Source organism: Ursus maritimus, unplaced genomic scaffold (genome assembly GCF_017311325.1).
Source record: "Ursus maritimus isolate PB19 unplaced genomic scaffold, ASM1731132v1 scaffold_8, whole genome shotgun sequence".
NCBI classification, from domain to species: domain Eukaryota; kingdom Metazoa; phylum Chordata; class Mammalia; order Carnivora; family Ursidae; genus Ursus; species Ursus maritimus.
In genome coordinates, this window is record NW_024426996.1 from 10,862,842 (window position 1) to 10,883,396 (window position 20,555).

Genomic DNA, 20,555 nt, shown 5'->3' on the forward strand with positions numbered 1-20,555 from the left:
AAACAGATCCTCCCAGTTTCAGTAAGACCCCTTGTCACATATCATGTGCTTGAGAAACAGTGATAAGGATTTGTGATTATTCTGAAGAACCAATAAAAGCAGGAGCAAAGAACAAAGGGTCTTCGCCTCTGAGCGTTGACCCCCTTGCCTTCTCCGCTCTTTCACAGCAAAGTGTGGAGTCATCTTTCAACCGTCGGTACAGGGATTGGTGGCCATTCCTGGCACGTGGAGAAAAAGGAACCCTTGTGCACTGTTGGTGGGAAGGCAAACTGCTGCAGCCACTTTGGAAAACAGTATGGAAGTTCCTCAAAAAGTTACTATAGAACTACCCTATGATCCAGGATCCAGCAATTGCATTACAGGGTATTTATCCAAAAAATAAAAAAACACTAATTCAAAGGGATACATGCACCCCAATATTTATAGTAACACTAATAGCACAAAGATATGGAAGCAGACCAAGTGTCCATCGACCGATGGATGGATAAAGATGTGGAGTGCGTGTGTGTGTATGTAAATAATTATGATAGCCATAAAAAAAGAATGAAAATTGCCATTTGCAACAGCATGGACAGAGCTAGAGAGTATAATGCTAAGTGAAATAAGTCAGTCAGAGAAAGATAAATACCATATGATTTCACTCATGTGAAATTTAAGAAACAAAACAAATGAGCAAAGGGATAAAAAGAGGGAGATAAATCAAGAAACAGACTCTTAATTATAGAGAACAAAATGATGGTTACCAGAGGAAAGGCAGATAGGAGAATGGGTTAAAGAGGTGATAGGGATTAAGGACAGCACTTGTCGTGATGAGCACCGGATGCATGGAAGTGTTGAATCACTATATTGTACACCTGAAACTAATGTAACACAGTATGTTAATTAACAGGAGTTAAAATAAAAACTTTTTAAAAATATGAAAAATAAAAAAGTATAGTGTTGGGTAATAGCCAGGAAGGTAGAATTTATTATTGCAGTGTATCACACAGACTCTAATGAGGAGGTCTTATTTTAAGTGATGTAATTGCTGCTTCTCCAATGTGACTTTAGAAACAGAGGAGGAGATTGAGAATTATTAGAATAGCTTAAAAGGAGGCTGACATATATATGTATAAAAACAGGACAGTAATATAAATGGCACAAAACAAATGAAAAGGAGCCATTAACTATTAGGGCAAATATCAATTCACTGCATATTTCTCTATATCTGCTCTAAAGTGTCAGTCCTTGGAGTTTCTGCTACTCTCCTTATGTAAATAGATCTTTCATAAGCCCTCATTCTATTTCCATAACTCCAATATATTATGTTCTTCAATGTTTATTGATTCGTCAGATTTCTGATATAAGAGAGATTCCCAGCCTTTCATGTGGAATCCACAAATGACTACACCTATATCTTAAGTTTTCAGATAGGACAGGTGAAAAATAAAGGCAGGAGTGTCATGGACCAAATATAAGTAATAGCTGTGTCTAGAATGTAGATATGAAAAAGCCCATTAAGGAGTCTGTAAGGAGAAAAGGAGGAGGAGAAAAAGAATAAGAGGAGACTTAACACTGCAAAAAAGAAGTGATTAAGTATACAAATGAAGCCCTCGACATGTCAGAAACTGTAGTTAAGAAAGGCAAAGACTTTAAAAAAAGAATATCAAAATTGGTAAAGTCATTGATGACTTTATTTTTTTCAAAGATTTTATTTATTTATTTGTCAGAGAGAGCGAGCTCACAAGCAGGGGGAGTGGCAGGCAAAGGGAGAAGCAGGCTCCCCAGTGAGCAAGAAGCCTGATGCAGGACTCAATCCAAGGACCCTGGGATCATGACCTCAGCTGAAGGCAGATGCTTAACCAACTAAGCTACACAAGTGTCCCTGATGACTTTAGAGTAGTACTCAACCAAGGGTGATTTTTGCCTGCAAGGACATATTTGTCAATGCCTAGAGATACTTTCAGTTGTCAAAACTTGAGGGTTCTACTGGCATTTAATGGGTAGGGGTCAGGGATGCTATTAAACGTACAATACACAAGACACCCTCCTCCACCGCCAAACAAAGAACTATCCAGAACAAATGTCAAGAGTGGCAATGTTGAGAAACATCCCATATATTAAAGGAGCTAAAATATATGAAATTGAGGAGTTTATGGGCATTGGGAAAACTAACATGGCAAGAAAAAGCTATTCTTTCAGAATTTGTTGACTTGTAGGGGAAAAGTGGAACAAGATGCAGAACTTTAGGATCAGGCAGGGCATAGAAAAAAATTATTTCTTACCTGTTTTCCTCAATGACAGAAACTTGGTGGTACCGTAAACTGACAGTAATGAAGAGATGGAAAGGACACCGGAGATAAAACAGAAGAAACATACTGGTGAAGTGCTGTTCCATAGGAGGTAAGGGGTAGAAATCAAGAAGACTAGTAGAAAAGATTACTTTGAAAGAATGCAAGCACACAAATACATCAAAGGTCAGAGGAAATGGAACGACTGATGGGTAAAAATACAAATGTTTTGGGAGTGCGTGTCAAGGACAGGATGGATAATTTGAGGAGAGCATCTGAAGTTTATACTCAGTGCCTGAGTTAAGCAGCTGGTCAGTGATCCACTTTCCCTGTTATAGGGGGAATGAAGTATGCTTTCTGGAAAGTAAGAAGACAAGAGACCTGGTGTAATCTCGTTGTAAACATACTAATGAAAGACCTCCTAGCAAACAAATAGAAGGACAAAAACTACGTGGTTTTCACTAATAGGAGAGCTTATCTATGGAGTGCTTTTAACAGAATGTGTAATAGAATATGTCTCATTATCTAGGATTGCCTATGAAAAATGAAACTGTAATACAGAAATGTATGGGATATGGCCCCATGGAAAATGTTCAGGTATGCTACACAATTGAGTACGAAATGGAGATGTTTCGTGTGGCCAAATGGTAAAAACTTCAGGTTATAAGAGAAATAAATTCTGGGGCTGTAATGTACAGCATGGTGACTATAGTCAAAAAGAAAATAATGGAGATGTTTTGTATTGAGATGGCTCCTTCTGTATAAATGAGGTGACTGTACACACCCACCAGTTCAAATCTCATCCAACAATCTGAGCCAGGGTCCATCAAATAAAGAAAAAAAGGACATGGGGAGCTGGGAAGGTATTCCATATCTCTATCTGTTCACCTGAGCCTCTTGATGTCTGATTAAAAGCTCTGATTCATGTCTCTCTCTTGACAAAAAACTTTGTGTTTCTCACTGGCACACACACATAGCACTGGGTAGTGCTAAAGACAACTAGTTGAATATTAAAATCATAACTTTTTAAGGTAATTACAAATGTATATAATGAAGAGCCTAAGAGACAAAGCTAAAAAAAAAAAAATAGATTGTTTCAGGTTGGATATAACAAGTAAGAATAAAAGACATAAACAAAAAAGGCATTTTAGAGCAAATGTTTAGCAGTGAAGAGAAATGATCACTGTATTAAGTTATAAAAGTGATAATAATGACAGCTACTCTAATTTAGGAATGATGAATTTAAAGAAAGACATCACCTAGCAAAAGTGTGAAGTATGTATGCACAACTCATTTGAAAATCACACCTTTTATCCTGACATTGCAAATATGATGGTTTCTGAGATAATTATACAAGTTTGTCTCACTTTTTAAAGTATTTTAAAAATAATATTAATGTTAAAGTATTTATATTTTTTTCTATAAACTGGCCATAATGCCTAATATTAGGCATAAGTCTAATACAATTGTCTATTTCTTGAATTTGGAAGTCAAAATTTGTTTTATTTAATTTTCTAAAATTAATACGTATTTATTTTTTTTTAATTTTTAAAGATTTTATTTACTTATTTGACAGAGCAAGAAAGAGGGGGACCGGGAGAGGGAGAAGCAGACTCCCCACTGAGCAAGGAGTCCAATTCAGGGCTCAATCCCAGGACCCTGGGATCATGACCTGAGCCAACGGCAGACGCTTAAACAACTGAGCCACCCAGGTGCCCCTAAAATTAATAAGCATTTATATTTAAATTTCAAAATAATAATAACTTTAAGAAAAATACATTTTTCTTTAGTTAACTAGAATAATGTAAAAGCTTCAAATTCCAATGACTATTCCCTCAGAAAGGGGGATTATTTTACTCAAGGTCAATTCGGTGTTATACATTGATTGTGCAGCTGTTCAGATGGTCAGAGATTTGTCATGGATTCTGAATCAATAAACATTCTCTCTCATGCTATGAAAACCAGCCAGCCCATGGGGTTACCTAAATAAGGCATAAAATACTTTTCATCTCGCAGAAAATTAGGATAACTTGATCCAATTAAAAATAAAATTGTCACCCTGCATTCTAACCCAAAGAATAAAAGGTCAATTAACTTCATTTTCCAATTTCTTATTTTTAGGGATATAAACTATCTTATGGTTACCTAGATGTAGTATGGCTAAAGAAAAGAATCTTAAATTGCCTTCTACTACTGTCCTTCTCAATTATTTTCTTGATAAATAGCAATAAACAGAAACATGTACTGTTCTTTAAAAAGCTTTTAATACGTATAATTCAATATTGCTAACAACAAGATTGTTTATTGCTGTGTTCCGAATGTTTGTGTTTTCCTAAAACTCGTATGTTGAAATGTTGAAATGATGGTATCTGGACATGGGGACTTTGGGAGGCGCTTAGGTCATAAGGGAGGAACCCTCCTGAATGGGATTATTGCCTGTATCAAAGAGACCCAGAGAGCTCCCCAACCCCTTCCGCCATGTGAGACACATCAAGAGGGTGCCGGTTATAAACCAGAAAAAACACTGGCACCTTTATACTGGACTTCCAAGCCTCCAAAACTGTGGGAAATAAATTCCTATCATTTATAAGCTACCTAGTTTGGGATATTTTATTACAGTGGCCCTTACGGCCTAAGACACTTACATGCAGGAAAATATCACAAAGGAAAAAATTAAGTGCCAGGCACATCTCATGTGAACTTTATGAAGAGAAGTGGTAATAATTATGATACTGCAACTTTACTGATTCAACCTGGTCTTCAAGTCATTTTAGACGAAGTGAGTTAACTTTCTGGATAAGATATTCATAATTCTGTGCACCAAACACACAAATCGTGACAGCTTCTAAATGAGCAGGACTCATCCCCGAAACTGGGGGGGGGGAGGGGGATGAGTGGAATATCTTATCCGATTCTGCTTTTTTTAAAGGCAATTCTGAATCTGCAAGTCTATAGGAAATGAAGTGAATTAGTCTAGATAAAATATGCAGAGGAGTTTTAAAACATCACCTTAGACATATTTGACCAAGAACTTGTATTTTTTAACAGGTTCTCCAAAAAATACTACAAATAATTGACTATTTCTTGTCCTCTCTGTATAGTTTGTCCATAACTATGGTACTGATATGATCCTGGAAACCATTCCATAAGGCTAACTATCCTAAAATGAAATATGTTTCTACTGGAACAATGTCATAATTGATATGATCTTGATGAAGGACTTAGTATCCTTAGGATCAAAAATCAGAGCTGTATCAAACAGTGATCATAAAAATATGTGTACATTTGTATAACAAATTAAAGGGTCAAAAATGTGCATAAGCACACCATATATAACAATTCTACTAAAGGCTTTAATTCATATCTATATGAGCATATGTCACAACCTGATCAACAATTATATCTTTAATTCACCCATATTTATTATGTATCAGGCATTATACTAAATGCTATAAGAAATGCTAATATGTACAAAACTTCTTCTGTTTAAATGAATGAGGTCTAATAGGTAAAACGAAGCCTATTCATTCAAATAACTAAGCAGTGGGTACCATATATGTGATACAATGTAAAAGGACATTGATGGGAAGGGTATCATTACTAACTAGAAAAATCAATAAAGGCATTATGGATTAGGGCTATTAATCTAAAATTAATATACTAGTTATCAACAAATGTAATTCAATGTTTAAAATGAGTGATACTTGTGATTTTCCTTCTTAAAATTTATGAGAATTGAGAAGAACGATTTGTGTGCCTTCATTTCCTTACAAATATTAACAGCTCCTTTTTCTCATTAAATGTACCTGTAGCTTGCAATGATATTACCTTTAATTCCACTGACAATGAGTTAAACCGAAAGCTGAGATCATTATTTTAACTCTCAAAAAGCCAGTAACATTTTTACATACTTGAAAGTCTCATTTAGGCTTTCAGAATTAGGAGGAAACATTTATTGAATAAGACCTAATTATCATCTTTCCTTTGCTTTTAATTTTGAGCTCCAAAAACCTTCATGCCACAGACTGTAGGTGTGAAAGTACACATCCCAAAAGGCCAGTAGAGCTCATTTGCCTGGTGGATGGTAAAGGTGGGGTGTTTCTTTGAACATGAATGTAATTTCTCCTTTTCTCACTGCCTCTTAGAATCCCTGCTCAACATTAGCAGCTGGGCCTCAGTGGTAGAAATTAGCAAAAAACCTAAGTTACACATATATTTAATAATGTTAACTAAGCATATGAGCAAGACTTCATATAAATTAGGGGGACAAGAATTCACATATCCTGAATGTGATTCAGGATCAAACATTCAAATGTTTTATTTGGATTGTGGACAGTGATATCAAGTGGCCACAATCCAAATCAAACATCCCCCGCACATTTTGAATTTTAAAATGTCAGAATTTTTAAATCAGATACATTGACAAGATAGTGCTAATGTCTCCCAAGCTAGAACTCTAAGTATCTTCCAGGCCCGTGTCTTTCATCTTTGTATCTTCACAGTAGGTTCTCAAGAAATACTTATTTAAAGAAACTGCAAATAGGGACACCTGGGTGGCTCAGATGGTTAAGCGTCTGCCTTTGGCTCAGGTCATGAACCCAAAGTCCTGGGCTCGAGTCCCACATCAGGCTCTCTGCTCAGCATGGAGTCTGCTTCTCCCTCTGTCTGCCGCTTCCCCTGCTTGTGCTTTCTCTCTCTCTGACAAATACATAAATAAATAGAATTTTTTAAAAAAGAAAGAAACTGTGAATAAATGGACAAATAAATGCATAAATAAGAGATATGCTAATAAAGGAGAGAACAGTAGGCCCCAGAAGAAAAGTGAATGCACAGTTAAGTGTTGGCTATTTAACATAAGGCTTAATTAGTCTTAAGATTATTTAACTACCACCAGTCATATCTAAATTCTGGATTTCAACACACCAAGAACTAAAATATGACAGGAGAAGGCAAATAATCTGAAAGTAACTTTTTTTTTTTCCTCAAGTATTAATCTGGTCTTTTCTTCTACCTAAGAAGTCCTACAGGTTATTTGGAGGGGGAGGGGGTGTGGTTGTTGTTGTTGTTGTTTGTTTTTTGTTTTTACTATGCCATTCACAGTTCCTACAAAAAGGCAGCAGGATGTCAAACTGAAAATAAGAGAAAGTATGCTGTCTGAGTGAAACTAGCCATAAACGAATGCTGTCAGAATCTCTTAGCACAAATAGTTCAGGGCAACTTTGTGGATGCATTTGTTGAGTAATCTAAAGATAACACAACTTTCCAAACCAGTGTTTTAATGTAAAAAAAATAAATACTTCCAAATACAGTAAGGTTCCCAGAAACTTAGTCACATAAAATTAATTTAGATAGACAGCTCAAGGACTTTAAGTCAGGAAGAGTGCACATCCCAAAAAACAAAACTCGTAATTATAAATGAATCTTTATTTTTTCATTTTTTTTAAGATTTTTATTTACTTATTTGACAGAGAGAGAGATAGCCAGCAAGACAGGGAACACAAGCAGGGGGAGTGGGAGTGGGAGAAGCAGGCTCCACACTGAGCAGGGAGCCTGATGCGGGGCTCGATCCCAGGACCCTGGGATCACGCCCTGAGCCGAAGGCATACGCTTAACCACTGAGCCACCCAGGCACCCCAATATATAAATGAATCTTTAAATTTCAAAGATGTCTTAATCTTTTTCAACCACCATGACCAGTGCAATGTGAGGCATACATCACAGTCCGTGGAAGGAGAAGGCAAGCAGAAAATCTCAGCTAATTAAAAGAACTGAGATACACTAAATTTTTGAAGAATATGATAGTCGTTAGTGCCCACCAAATATATCTGGGTCTACACAAGGAAGACAATGTACTTCCTGGAGCCTTTTGCCACTAGTTTTGGCCAAGTGATTAGAACTAGTCAATAAATTGTGAGAGAAAGTGCAATGAGTCTCTCACAGATCAGAGCATTTAGTGCTGGGATGAGGACCTCCAGAGATCTCTTTTTGCCATGATGAAAGCCATTATATGCAATGGTAGCTGGCTGAACAGCCTGGACACAGAATGAGACATTAAACAGAACTCCCAGAACCTTCCACAACAACCATATAGCCTGAGTGAGAATAAATCCATATTATAAAAGTCACTAAGATTTGGAGGTTATTTGCTATCACATATCCTAGCTTATCCTTATTCATACATTCAAGCACTTGCCTTGCTGCAATGATGCCAGAGCCTCTGTATTGTCCAAATTTTTTTTTAAAGCAAGGGGATCTTCCAAATACATATGGAATTAAATGTCACTGTGTAAAACTGTTGAAGAAACCATGATAAATCCTTAAATTTATTCATTTATATACCATAGTCTGGAGGGAAAGTTCCTAGAAAGAATGAGCCTATTTCTAGAAAAGCTTTTTAAAATATGTGGACCACACTATTTTATCAAGAAAATAACTCAGTAGAGGAAAATGAAGGAAAATCTTTATTTAAAGCAGCTTGAAAACATATAATAAATGTGAATGCTTATCAAAATTTTCCAGATATATTTTGGTTTCCTGTAATAAATTCAAGCCAACTCCAATTTCTTCTGAGCCACTGATGTTCAAAGAGTTAATATATCCTTCTCTCTCCCTTCAAACTGAAATATCCCCATACAAATATACAAAAACAAACAAACAAACAAACAAAAAAAAACCACTAGAATTGTGGTCTACCTAATTAGAGTATGTCTTTGGTTATTCAGAAACCCTCAGCATCTTAATAAATAAAGCCATATTCTATGGGTAAACTTAAATCCCCATGAAGTACACAAAATACTCCAGTTCCTTCTAAATATGAATATCTTTTTTTGTGACAAAGTTCCTTTCTAGATGTGCTATTTTTCAGTAAAGACACTGATACCATTTATTAGCGTATCAATAAATACTACCACATTTTAAGTTCAGAATCAGCACTAAATTTTTTCTTTTTTGTATCCCTTACAGAGGGTTGTAGCCTATACCTAGAGCAAGTATAGCCTGCCTTAACTGTGTTAACTTCATTATACAGAAATAACACAAAAAAATTAATTTCCAATCTATCATATTCCCCACAAAGCACCTACGGTTTAAAGTTAGACAGGTAGAATCCAAATATAAATCCTATCTCTGCCACCTACTAAATGTATTTTGGGGCAAGATGCTTATCTCCTCAGTGCTTTATTGTCCTCTTTCACAAATGTGATTAGCAATAGCACCACTTGGCTGACAGTATGGTAAGGACTGGATGTGGTAATACACATGAAACATTAAGAGCAGTCCAAATAAGTATTAAAAATACGTATTACTATTATTATTGCTCTAAAAGGAAAGAATAACTGAACATGAATGTTTTCTTAAACACATACATTTGTTTGAATTATTTTGGAAGAGGAATATAGAAAATGTGTCAACTGTTCACACATAAAGCTATAATTTCTTAAATATGTAAGTCACTTTTTCACCTATAACTAAAATTACTGAAGAGCGCAAACATTTGCTCCTTATATTGCTATGAGTTAAAGATTATATTTTATGCATTTAAAATTCATGATTACACTGTAAATTAAAAGGATGAGATATTAGTTATGAAATCCAAAAGAAAACAGTAAAGTCATAAAATAATTTTTGATAGGTTTTATATGGAAATTCAAGCATCAGTATTTATTTCAACAAGTGCGACCTGTAAATTCAATGAACATGTACAATATTTTAATCAGGTTTCTGTTCTAACAATGATAGCCTTTCCCCAATCATGACAATGATGTAACCCTGCCATCTAGTGGACGATTTATACTACTGCAGGGACACTTTTTGAAAATTCTATAAAAATTCTCAAATAAAAGAACAAATTTGCATTTTTGTGTACAATTTAAATTTAAATTTTTAATCTTGAAAGTGAATCTGGGAAGAAGAGTAATTTGTGATGTTACAAGAAGAATTATTTAAATATATTATGAAAAACATGAGATATAGAGAATATGTTAAAGGCCCAACTTTGGGCAAGTTTAATACATAGCGTACAATTATTAATATAAATACATCTCTATGAAGGAAAAATGAGAATTTTGTGAAGAGAAATGTTTCATAATAAGTCATTAATCATAACTTCTAATGTTGCATCAACTGGAAATCTTTTTTAACATGTTCTTGTATTTAAAAAATAGCGAGCGTGGGGCATCAGTCAATCATCTTGACCCTTGATTTTGGCTCAGATCATGATCTCAGGGTCATAGGATTGAGCCCCGTGTCGATCTCCATGCTGGTCATGGAGCTTGCTTAAGATTCTTTCTCTCTGTCTCTCTGCTCCTCCCCCTATTTCACTCCCAGCCCACACACAACCACTCTCTCTCTCACTCTCTCTCTCCCTAAAAAAAAAGCAACTGCAATAATAATAAAACACTTTCAATTCACCAAAAAAAAGACAAATATAATACAAGATCTTTCTCTATGTACAAATATAAACACACACACACACACAAACATTTTTTAGTATAATGCAAAAAAGTCCACTATCATTTGTTGTTCTGTAGTTACTGATTTGCTCAAGATTAAGATCTTTCCACCTAATTGCTAGAACTTTTAACTTCAAGCACAATGGTTTTGCTATCACTCAGCGTGGCCTCAGTAACTTAAGACTTCTTCACAATACAATTATCAAAATTGAGCAACCTATTTTCATTTGAAACCAAATCATCTAAAATACATAGAAATAAAATATATGAATAATTTAGTTTTGAGCATTTTTCACACATATCCATGAATAGGAAAGTAGATAGGTAGGTAGGTAGACAGGTACAAAGATCATTTTTAGGAAATACTGTTAAATATCAAGCATCAAAAACACTGCTGTAAAAGGAAACATTTGTGAGCAAGCGAGCAAAGAGAACTCCAAAGTCAAGCCCACCCCAATATTTGTGAGACCTGAGGCCTTCTGAACCTCCTGGGCTGCCGTCCACTCACCACCTCTTCCCACCCCGCCTTTATCTGTCACTGTGAAGGAGCATCATACACATGCCTCTAAGACACCACGGCCCCCAAGCGCAAGGTCAGACCCAACAGCCCTGTACACGTGCTACCTTCACCCTCACCTGAAGGCTCCTGCAGTTTGGACCAGGAATCTGGAATCTTGGTTACCTAGAATGTGTCAAAGCTTTGGATGGGCATTTTGTCTTGACCCCAAAGGCTCCTCATTCTATGTGGACAGGCCACTGTAAAAGGACAGGCACAGTAGGATCCACAAAGGGGTCAGTGGGTGGTACTGGAATAAGTGTGCCTTGTAACTGGACATTTTTTAGAGTGGCTATAGGGTAGAGAGATGGTGTGAAATAATGGCTATCAAAGGGTATCCTCATGATGATCGGCTTTTTTTCTTAGCTTGTGTATCCCAGAGTCTTGTTCTAGAAGAGAGAATATCAACCTTTCTATGGAAGCAAGGAAGATAGGAATTAAGGGTAACCATCACGGTGTGCAACTATCTGTCATGACGCGTAAGAGTCTCAAGTGAAAACGCAGCCTCTCTAACTTGGGACGTCAACTAAGGAGACCAATTTTCCCTCAAATATGAAGCATCTATTCTTCAGTCATTTTTCTTTTTGTCAGTCTGTTTTCATATTGCAAGAGGCATGAATATCCCAGTCACGCACATAATTAGTTTATTAAATGCAAGTGTATGTGTATACTTACCAGGCTGTTCATTTTTGAAGATGATGAACCCACTCTTTGCTTTCTTAGGCTATTCACTTCTTCTACATTTCCATCTTTGGGTTTCAAAATCATTCTGCTACTCCCTGCAGTTCCTTCAGATGAGGATCGCAGCCGCCTTTCTATAAATCTTCCTTCTCGATATGGACTGAAGCTACTGGCAAGAACTATTAAAAAAGATAGAAAAATAAAAATTAATACAGATGCTTAAATACAGGTTTTATAAACGTTACATTGAAAGAAAATGAGATACTCTCAGTGTCACTCAAAAACTCTATAAAAAATTGTAATAAATAGTGGTAAATTTAGTTTACTTAGTCATGGAATCACTTCCAAGTTCAAAACCTTTGTAGTCATCCTTGGATTCCCCATACATCCCATAAATCACACAAGCAAATCCTGTCCTTATTACCTTCAAATTGTGTACAGAATCTGGTCACTTCTTACTTACTACCTTCCCTACGAATACCCTGGACCAAACTCCATCAACCCTAGCTTGGGCTACTGTAATACTTAAACAGTTTCCTGCCTTTGCCTACTCCCACCTGCCTCTCTCCCCCCAAAAAACATAGCCTGATTTCCACATGGTAACCAGAATGATACACTGAAGACATAAGTGACATTGGTCATGATCACTCCTCTAGTCACGGAGTTGATATTTTCCCAATAGCCTACCAGTTTCCTTATGATATGACCCTACTCTGTCCCCTCACTAAGGGCCTCCCTATGTTCACCTGTTCACCTCTCTAACTTCACCTTCTGCTGCATCCTCCTCCTTCACTCTGCTTATGCTACACTGGACCTCCTGCTGTTGCTAGAACACTGCAGGCACACTGCGGTCCCAGGGCCTTTCTCCCATAGCCTTTGCACAGTTATATTTATCTTAAATATTTGTATATCTTACTCACTAATCACCTTCAACTCTTTGCTACTATGTTACCTTGATTAATACCCTGCTCACCATACTTAAAATCTTCTTTGTGAGACCTGAGGCCAAACAATAAATAATGAACTATCAGAAAGTGAAATTAAGAAAACAATACCATTTATAATCATCAAAAAGGATAAAATACTCAGAAATAAATTTAACCAAGGAGGTGAAAGATCACTACACTGAAAACTGAAAGACTGATGAAGGGAGTTGAAGAATACATAAACAAATGGAAAGATATTCTGTGTTCATAGACTGGAAGAATTAATATTGTTAAAATGTCCTTACTACTCAAAGCAATCTATAGATTCAATGCAAACCCTATCAAAATGGTAACGGCGTTTTTCACAGAAATGCAAAAAAACAATTCTACAAAAAGAACCACAAAAGACCCCAAATAGCCCAAGCAATCTTGAAAAAGAACAACGCTGGAGGTGCCACATTTCCTGATTTCAAACTATACTACAAAGGTATAGTAATCAAACACTATGGTATTGGCATAAAAACAGACACATAGATCAATGGGACAGAATAAAGAACCCAGAAATAAAACCATCATATATAAGCAATTAATTTCTGACAAAGGACCCAAGAATATGCAATGCAGAAAGGATAGTCTCTTCAGTAAATGGTCTTGGGAAAACTGGATAGCTATATGCAAATGAATGAACCGAGAATCCCATCTAATAACATACAAAAAAAATCTCAAAATGAATTAAAGATTTGAGCATAAGGCCTGAAAGTGTAAAACTCATTTAAAAAAATAAATAAATAAGGGTAAGCTCCTTGACACTAGTCTTGGCAATGACTTCTTGGATTGTACACCAAAAGCAAAAACAATGAAAGCAAAAATAAACAAATGGGATTATTACAAAGTGAAAAGCTTCTGCACAGCAAAGTAAACAATCAACAAAATGAAAAGGCAAATTATGGAATGGGAGAAAATATTTTCAAATAACATATCCTATAAGGGGTTAACATCCAAAATATACAAGGAACACACACAACTCAACAGAAAATAATAATAACCCAATTTAAAAATGGGTGAAAAGGCTAAATAGACATTTTTTTTCCCAAAAAGACATACAAAATAGCCAACAGGTATATGAAAAGGTGTTCAACATCACTAATCATCAGGGAAATGTAAATCAAAACCACAATGAGATACCACATCACACCAGTTAGGATGGCTATTAGTAAAACGTCAAGGGATAACAGGTATTGTCAAGACCGTGAAGAAAAGGGAACCTTTATACACTGATGATGGGAATGTAAACTGGTACAGCCACAATGGAAAAAAGTATGGAATTTCTTCAAGAAATTAAAAATAAAGTTACCATATGATCCAGGAATTCCATTTCTGGGTATATACTCAAAGGAAACAAAATCATTATCTCAAAGAGGTATCTGTACCCCCACAGTTATAGCAGCATTATGCATAATAGCTAAGGCATGGAAACAACATAAGCATTCATCAACAATGAATAGATAAATAAAGAGCTCAACTTTATATTATTATTTTTGATATGACTATACACCTCAGACATTCAGATATGTATTAAATACTCGCTTAAACATCTTCCATAATAAATACAGAATAAATTCAGTATTATGGAATTCAGTGTACATAGCAACTCTTTCTTATGTTAAATACGTTTACTTAACTGGTTTTAAAATGTTGAACTTCCAAATTCTAAAATCCTTATGAATGACACAAGAACCTCTCCACATAATGAAGGACAGAATACTATTGTCTTCTCCTTGTTGACATTACCAGCTTACCTGTCTATCCCTTTTTTTTTTTACAAGTTGTAGATAACATGAACAAACAGCTAATGTCCCACGAATAGGCAACACATTATCAAATTCATTGAAATTAATGTGTTGAATGGCTCACAATTAGGATCTTGGTCAACAGATTAATAGTCAGCAAGATACATACAGCATTCAATTTGACATTGAGGCAAATGATTATTTCTAAATAAGAATTAGATATAATCAGGATAAGTACATTTCTACTTTTTTTTGTTATATTTCTTTTAAAAACTGCCTAAATTCCAATTTGAGATCCACCATTTGCAAACAGTGTGATTTCATAACATCATTTAACTTAATCCTTAATTATTAATAACAGCCATATAAAATTTTGGTTAAGATTAAAATGACACTTATCTTAATGAGCACTGAGTAAGATAAGGAATTAATGAATCACCATATTGTACACCCGAAACCAATATAACACTTTATGTTAAGTACACTGGAATTAAAATTTTTAAAAATAAATTAAAAATAAATTTTAAGATTAAATGAAACAATGCAAACAAACTGCTTAGCATGTTTTTGGGCACATATTAAGTGTACAAAAAGGGTGACCATCATCCATATCATCACCATCATTGTTCTACTATTACCATATTATAACTAAAGAATTAACTAAAGGTGTAACTAAAGCTGTAAGTACAAACAAGGCTACCAAGATCAAAAAATTCATTCATGCATTTCAAACTTTAAAATTGGGCGGCTGGGTGGCTCAGTTGGTTGAGCGTCTGCATTCGGCTCAGGTCACGATCCCAGGGTCCCAGAATCAAGTCCCACATAGGGCTCCCTGCTCAGCAGGGAGTCTGCTTCTTCCTCTGCTCCTTCCCCCCCCCCCCGCCACCTTTCCCCCCACTCCTGGTTTCTCTCTCGTTCTCTCGCTCTCTCGAAAAAATAAATTTAAAAAATCTTTTAAAAAAACAAAACTTTAAAATTGCTATATTCATGGAGGGACTCACTGAATTAATCATATAATCTTATGATTCTTGACACTCTAATATATAATTTGGCTTATTATAAATCTTATGTAAGTGTTAATGTTTTGGAAAGAGCTGGGGTCATGACGTCACTAAGCCTAGTCACTAAGAGCCTGAGTTTTGAATTGAGATAGTTGTAATTTGACCATGTCACTCAACAGCTGTATGATCCCTTGGTCTCAGTTTTCATATTTGTAAAATGGAGACCACTAATGCCTACCTCATAAGGTTTGTATCCCAAATAATTATCTACTAATGTTGTGACTTCAGACACATTACTTAATGTACCTGTGTTCCAATTATCTTATCTGTAAAATGGGTTACCAAAACAGTAGCGATTACAATCATCTGAGAATTTAATGAATTAATGTATCCAAAGTCCACAGAATGGGAAATGAGACATAATAAGCATTCAATGTTGGGAGAACTGTTGGCAGTAGCAGTAGTAGCAGTAATAGGAATAGTAGGAGTAGCAACGGCAGCAGCAGTGGTAGGAGGAATCATAGCAGAGAAAAAAACCTAAAATAATGTCAAATACAGCCCAGTAGGTGGTATATATTCAACACTTTTCTTAACTGAAATTTATATTAAATAACAAAGTTTTCTGTTAAATAAGTCACTCAACCACCCATCCCCCTCCCTTTTTTAAACCAAAGAGAAGGTACCCAACGTTACACAGGTATTTAATGACAAAGGCAAGGTTAGAATCATAGTATCCAGGCTCCAAGTCCAGTATTTTTAAAGCCTGCAAGTCTACTGTATTTAAAGATAGAGATTATTTGTGCTGAAACATAGATCCTACCTAATAAATCGAGTTTTGTTAAAATAGGAAATAGAATTTAAATTATACAAATGTCCTTTATAGTGATTTTGGCTGGAATATATCCATTTCATTGACAAGAAATACCAATACTCTATCATTTACTCTAAAAAAAGGAAATCCTTATTTTACATAAAGCCACATTCCAAATAAAATTAATTTCTTCCCACTCTCTTCTGAGGGTCAGAATCTGGACAACACAACTAAGAAAAATGAGTAATATTGCTGAATTACATTTTTAGCATAATACAAGTGAAGTAAGTTTAAAATCAAGTAGAGAAAAGATTTAAAATAAATTATAACTAAAAAAATTACTAGAGAGTGAAAAATAGGAAAACTGGTTTCTATTCATTAGATGGAATAAGAAAATTAAATAAATTAGAATGAAAATTAGAATTCATATTTATGATACAAAGAAAATCAGCATACCTTTGGCAGGATTTGATTCATAGCCATATGATGCTTTGTTGAAAATATGATGATCACCAGAAGAGGGTATTATCCTTGAATCTGAAATAGGATGAATCCCTCTAACACGGTCAGCTATTGCTTTATGTTGCTCATAAAATCCAAGCTTCTTTGGGGAGCTTGTTGCCAACATTGTTTCACCATTTTGTACTACCATATGTTCTTCTCTTTGCATATCTCCTGATAAGTGAGTCTCTGAGTTGTTCCCATTCATAAGGGGTAGTTCAGTGATTTGTAATAACACTTCCTTCTGATTAGCAGCAGAGGTTTCTGGTAAGGAATTAGATTCAGTGCTACATTGGCCTTCTAACCTGTATTTTCCAGGAGACATAATTGCACAGGGAACAGTTCCCATAAGGTCTATTGTTGTCTTTGTAACAGCAGCAGGATTGGAAGAGATCTGAGAGGTAGAATCATTGTGGCCAAAGTTGTCACAGTGGGATGCCATGCTTCCACTTTTAGGAAATGCATCCACTTCAGACACAGAATCTTCAGTCAAGGCTAAGAACTCTGAAGGTGTCTGAGCTGTTGTAAGATCAGCAGAAAGCAATGGAGATTGTAAAGAGCTTCCTCCCCGTTCTGTTACATCCACAGAACAAGACGGAGAAGCTCTTACTAATACAGGTTCTCTCTCTTGGTACTGTGTAATTTCCAATGAGAATCCAGACTGTTGTACCAATGAAATGGATTGACTCTGTGGAACAGGTTTAGAAAATTTATAGTGAGATGAAAAGGATTTAGTAAGTAGCTTCTTTGTTGACTGCTTTACAGAACGGCGAGTTTGTTCTTCTGTGAATCCAGAATCATCCCCCTCACTTTTGCCAGAACTTAGGCAATTTATAAAGACATTCTTATTAGTTGAGTGCTCTTTTTCCCTTTCAAAATCTTCTGTTAAAGATCTTGTTATCTTCTTATTTCGTGAACTGCTAAAACCAACAGAATGTCTTCCCCTGGTTTTAATATGTTCTTCCAAACTCAGTTTTGGCATACTGCTATGACCAGATTGAGCACCATTTGAAATACTAAGGTTCTGGTTGGTAGCGTCTTGCTTAGGTTCACTCCCCTTCTTATGGTGGAAACTAATGGAAGGAGTACGGAATATGCTCCTGCGTTTACCTGTACTACCTGAGCTTGAGTTAGTGCTGGAAGGAGAGGAACTGTGGACACCAACTGTATTACTGGAGGAGGGTGAAGAAGGAAGAGAATCATGTCTTCTGCTAATACTTCTTCTGAATATTGGCAACCGGGAGACCAGGGTAGATCGTCTTGATCCTGAGTCCCCCATTGGGACTCCAGGGCTTGCACTGTGATAGCCAACTTAGCAGCCTAAAAAAGTTTAAAAAAAAAAAAAAAAAAAACACGTCAGTAGCGTTCAATTATAAATTATAATAAAGATATTTTAAAATAAAACATTGTTTTTCAGGACATGGAATAGAATTTGGTTCATACTAAAATAATAAATAATAAAATTCTAAAACTTAAGGATTTTTTGAAATTTTAAGTAGCAAAATTATCCAAAAATTTGCACAGTGATTTTATAATGGCTCAAATATTTCAAGATTACCAAGAATATTCAGTCTATTGAAAAGATTATTAGGTTGGAAGACACAAGATCACTATTCATGACCCAGCTTTACTACTCCCACTAGTTCTTTATTTTGGTCAGTTGTTTGACCCTAACTTTTTATGTCTACTGATTTAGATTTAGTAGGCATGTGACCACCATAATCACTGCCCTCTGGGTAAAATGCCCCACCACTGCCTTTATCAACCAGCAGCAGATACACCCCAAGACTCAACAAGTTATTGATCTGAACTTAACAGAATCACAGATCAGACTAAGGGATGATGTGACACTAGACTCTTCAGTCAAAGAAAAGAAAAATAGGAAGTATTGTTCTCCTTGGAGTTTGATTTTGGGGCAGTGAGAGATAATCAGGCCACTGGCAGGGGAAACTGAACCACAAAGAATACGGTGTAGGGTTATAAACAAGATAAGGTTATGAGGAAAACATGACTATGAGTTGACGAAAAGCCTTGAATGAAAATTAATTCAACTGGTAATGTTCAGACAAGTAAGAATACATCCTGACAGAAGCAGAAGCATAGAAAATTTATGAACCATATTGTCAGGGTGGCGATGATGAAGAAAAAGAGGGAAGGGGAGGTGAAGGTGGCAGCTCGACAGTTCATTAACTGTGACGCACCAAGTACTTTTCTTACACAGATTATCTCTTTTAATGTTTTTAACTGCAGAAGCAGATAAAAATACCATGGCCATTTTACAGCGGAAAGGTAACTTTCTGTCCTACAGCTAGTAAGTGGTAAATCAGGAATAAGAAACTAATCCTTATGTAACCACCGGATCAGCTCGTAATCAGCATGATAATTTGCCTTCAATAGAATGAAGAGCCAAGCTTGTGCTGCCGGAAGTCCAGCTATGCTTCCACCTCAGAGATTCCTACTTGTAAGGTCAATCTTGCCATTCTGGTGACTGTTTTTCACTGATTTTCATAATGTACCGCGACTGGTCCCTGTTTTGCTTTGTTTTGCTTTGTTTTTATATTTCACGTAATTCCTTAACTGTAACGTATACACCCCCGATGTCAACTTGAATCAGACTCTGTTTCATTTTGTTTTTTGCAACCAAAACTACCTACCTGAACAATAACAAATACTACATAAAATGACCAGCCCTCCATTTTATTCTCCCTACAGAAACATCATGAGATTGATCAAGTGAAATACTTTCATGGTCCTAAAGAAGCATGTAACAAAAATGAAAAATATATTCTCTTTTGGATTTGCACTCAAAGATCTTTAATATTTTGTCCCAAATGATATAAAATCTAACAGATTTGCATTAGATGATTTTTATTAAATGATTTCTACTTGCATTCACTAAATTTGAATTTAAATCAAACTATGTGTAAAACACTCCCAAAATAATTGCATATTCTTGTAAGCCTTTGTGAGAATAAGGCTTAAAATATAAACAAAAATAAAATATAAAATATAAACAAAATATAAACACTTTAGCTCTTAAAATCTCACAAATTAAAAATATCTAATTTTCCTCCCAGGTTAAATCTAATTTAACCAATTTCCAATTTCCAAAGTGGATACAAAATAAATAAATAAATGCTGACACAAAAGCAAGAAATGTAAGAAAAAAAAAAAGGCCAAGAAATATTTCACTATGCACAAATACTGAAAATATCCAGTAATAATGGTAAATACCTTGACATTAAGGCATTTATAACCATAGATTCACCACCAGCTAAAAATCATAATGGTTAATAATGCTCCAATTATAATAAAATTATTCACTAGGTATTGAATGGAAATAAATCATGCACATTAATGAAAAATCGCAACTGAGAATGATGTTAACTAAAGCATCAGTAAGAGTGAAATCATGAAAAAAATGTATTATTTATTTAAGATTTTTATTTGAGAGAGAGTGAGCACAAGTGGGGGAAGAGGCAGCAGGAGGTGGGTAAGCAGACTCCCTGCAGAATGGAGAGCCCAACAAGGGGCTCAATCCCAGCACCCTGAGATCATGACCTGAGCTT

General features: G+C 35.5%; 1 protein-coding gene across 2 annotated transcripts in view; it reads right to left on the minus strand.

Annotated features, from left to right (window-relative positions):
* Positions 1–20,555, minus strand: part of CCSER1 (coiled-coil serine rich protein 1) — a 733,960-nt gene that overhangs the window by 573,670 nt on the left and 139,735 nt on the right. For both annotated transcript variants that reach the window (XM_040625038.1, XM_040625036.1), the window contains exons 2-3: positions 16,942–18,306; positions 11,952–12,136 (exon numbers count right to left, since the gene is read on the minus strand). In XM_040625038.1, coding sequence (XP_040480972.1) covers positions 11,952–12,136; positions 16,942–18,265 — 1,509 coding nt within the window. In that variant the 5' untranslated portion in view covers positions 18,266–18,306. The remainder of the gene's footprint in view (positions 1–11,951; positions 12,137–16,941; positions 18,307–20,555) is intronic.